The sequence below is a fragment of the Podarcis muralis genome, chromosome 13 (assembly GCF_964188315.1).
Source record: "Podarcis muralis chromosome 13, rPodMur119.hap1.1, whole genome shotgun sequence".
NCBI lineage: Eukaryota > Metazoa > Chordata > Lepidosauria > Squamata > Lacertidae > Podarcis > Podarcis muralis.
In genome coordinates, this window is record NC_135667.1 from 22,362,590 (window position 1) to 22,365,220 (window position 2,631).

Sequence of the window (2,631 nt, forward strand, 5' to 3'; positions counted from 1 at the left end):
TTCTCCTGTAACAATGCAGATTTCTTTCTCCCCCACTGTCTGCTTAAAAAGAAATGTGGAGATCCTGAACTGCTAAGAAAGAAGTATGCCTATTATCTTAAAGTGCTTGACAAAAGCTCTCTTTGGAAAACCGTCTGCCGCTCCCACAACAAATATCACTCAGATGGGAGGCTCAATCATGAGTGCAGGAACTGTCCTTTGCTACTTCAAAAATGTCTCAGAAACTTGAGGATTATGGCTATTATTATGCTGAGAATCGCATTTTCTCTCTCTTTCATTTCTGAATTAGACACTGCCTAAATCTGTATGCTCCGACAGTTGTCATCCTGGTTCTAGCAAGAAAGTGAAAGAGGGGGCGCCATTTTGCTGCTATGACTGCACCCCATGTCCAGAAGGGAAGATTACAACCCAGGAGGGTAAGAAATATATCTACAAATTTATATATGGTTTCCTAAAACAAAGAAAAACATCCACAGGAAACAATATATTCACCAAGGTTCTTGTTTCCAGTTTTTGAAACTTGGTAGAAAGATTTGGGTGGCAATGGACCTAATCTTTTAGTAAACATATTTTTACACACAGCTTCATTAATTTGATTATTATGGTTTTTTTTAAAAAAATCCTCTTAAAAATGTATGTAAATCTGCATTTTCTCTCAATATGTGTTTAGCAGTATCTATCCAAGTTCTTTTCAATTGTGCATTTACATTCATAAAACTTATTTAGATGTATATTTTAAAACTTTAAGCTTCAGGTAATCGAGTCATAATATTTTGAGAAATCCAGCAAAGAGCTAACTTCCAATCTGCACATACAGAGGTTTGCTAAGATTGAATTATTTTTAATTTACTGATTAATAAGAGTGGGTTACTAGACACATAAGTATACAGTGACACATTCCCTCTATTATGCTTTATTGAGGGGGCTACAGAATATTGACTGGAAACCCTTGGTTAGTTCTTGATAATGTGAAGTCAATCAGGAAGCATTTCCAACCCTTCTGCATTTTCACTCAGTTAATTATGTACTTCTGATTGGCTGCCTAAGCAGGATGGACTCCATCATTCACAATTCTAAATTTTAATTGTATATTCATGAAACCATTTTTTGTCTTTGTTTTTTAAATGGAATAAGAAAAAGAAATGAAGGAAAAGTTACGGTATGTTGAGGAAGCATCGTATTTTTGAGATTAATACAAAATATTTTCTTTTTCAGATATGATTGACTGTTATAAGTGTGAAGACAAAAAATATCCAAACAGAAATAGGAATTTATGTATTCCCAAGAGTACAAGTTTCTTGTCCTATGAAGACCCTTTGGGTATCAGTTTAACCTCTTTTGCTCTTTCCTTTGCTTTCATTACAGCACTTGTGCTGGGTACATTTATGAAGCACCATCACACTCCCATTGTCAAAGCCAACAACTGGATCCTGACCTACACTCTCCTCATTTCCCTCCTTCTCTGTTTCATTTGTGCATTGCTATTTATTGGCCAGCCTCAGGTGGTGACGTGTCTGCTCCGACAGACTGTTTTTGGCATAATCTTCTCAGTGGCTGTTTCCTGTGTGTTAGCAAAAACCATCACAGTGGTTCTGGCTTTCATGGCTACCAAGCCTGGATCCAGGATGAGGAAGTGGGTGGGGAAAGGAATGGCAAACTCTGTTGTTCTTTCCTGCTCCGTAATTCAATCAGCCATTTGTGCTATGTGGCTGGTGATTTCTCCTCCTTTCCCTGATGTTGACTTGAACTCAGTGGCTGGAGAAATTGTATTAGAATGTAATGAGGGGTCTGTGGCTATGTTCTACTGTGTTTTGGGCTACATGGGCTTTCTGGCTCTTGTGAGCTTCACTGTGGCTTTCTTTGCCAGAAAATTGCCTGATAGTTTCAATGAGGCCAAGTTTATCACTTTCAGCATGTTGCTATTTTGCAGTGTTTGGCTTTCTTTTGTCCCAACCTACTTGAGCATGAAGGGAAAATATGTGGTGGCTGTGGAGGTCTTCTCTATCTTGGCCTCCAGTGCTGGGTTGCTGGGTTGCATCTTTGCTCCAAAATATTACATTATTGTTCTGAGGCCTGAGCTGAACAGCAGGGATCTGCTAATAAGAAGGAAAACATGAAAATTGTACAGATCTCTGTCATTTTTTAATGATCTGCTGTATAAAGGTTTGTCTGCATCAGTCCTCCATCTTTGGAAGCCCCAGGCTAAAATGGGTTGTAGTATCTTCAGAGAGGTGTCCAAATTTTCAATGTTTCTGTCTGCTGTCTTCATTAATGCACATTTCACTTTAGAAAAAAAAATGTTTTAATGCAGTTTTCATTTTGGCTCTATATACAGCATTCAGGTGTGGGTATCACTGTTCTGATGGTTTAAAAAATAGAGTAAAATCTCCATTTTGGTAACCACTATACTAAATTGGGCAACAATATTTTCAAATTTTCAAATCCAAGCACTTTTGAACATTTTGGTCCGTCATCTTTATTCAAAATGCCTTCCAAAAGTATCCAAACATAGAGTCAACCCAACCCCTTAATCTCAATACTCATCATGTCAAATTGGGCAATGATAACTCCAGAAGTATCCAAAACAGTACAGTTTGGAATGGTTTGTCTAGCACCTTTATTCAAAATGGC

General features: G+C 37.7%; 1 protein-coding gene across 1 annotated transcript; it reads left to right on the plus strand.

Moving 5' to 3' along the window:
- Window positions 1–298: 298 nt before the first annotated feature.
- LOC114583179 (vomeronasal type-2 receptor 26-like) lies at window positions 299–2,117 on the plus strand. Its single transcript, XM_028704519.2, has 2 exons — window positions 299–416; window positions 1,216–2,117. The coding sequence occupies exon 2, from the start codon at window positions 1,218–1,220 to the stop codon at window positions 2,115–2,117; it is 900 nt and encodes a 299-aa protein (XP_028560352.2). The 5' UTR covers window positions 299–416; window positions 1,216–1,217.
- The last annotated feature ends 514 nt before the right edge of the window (window positions 2,118–2,631 follow it).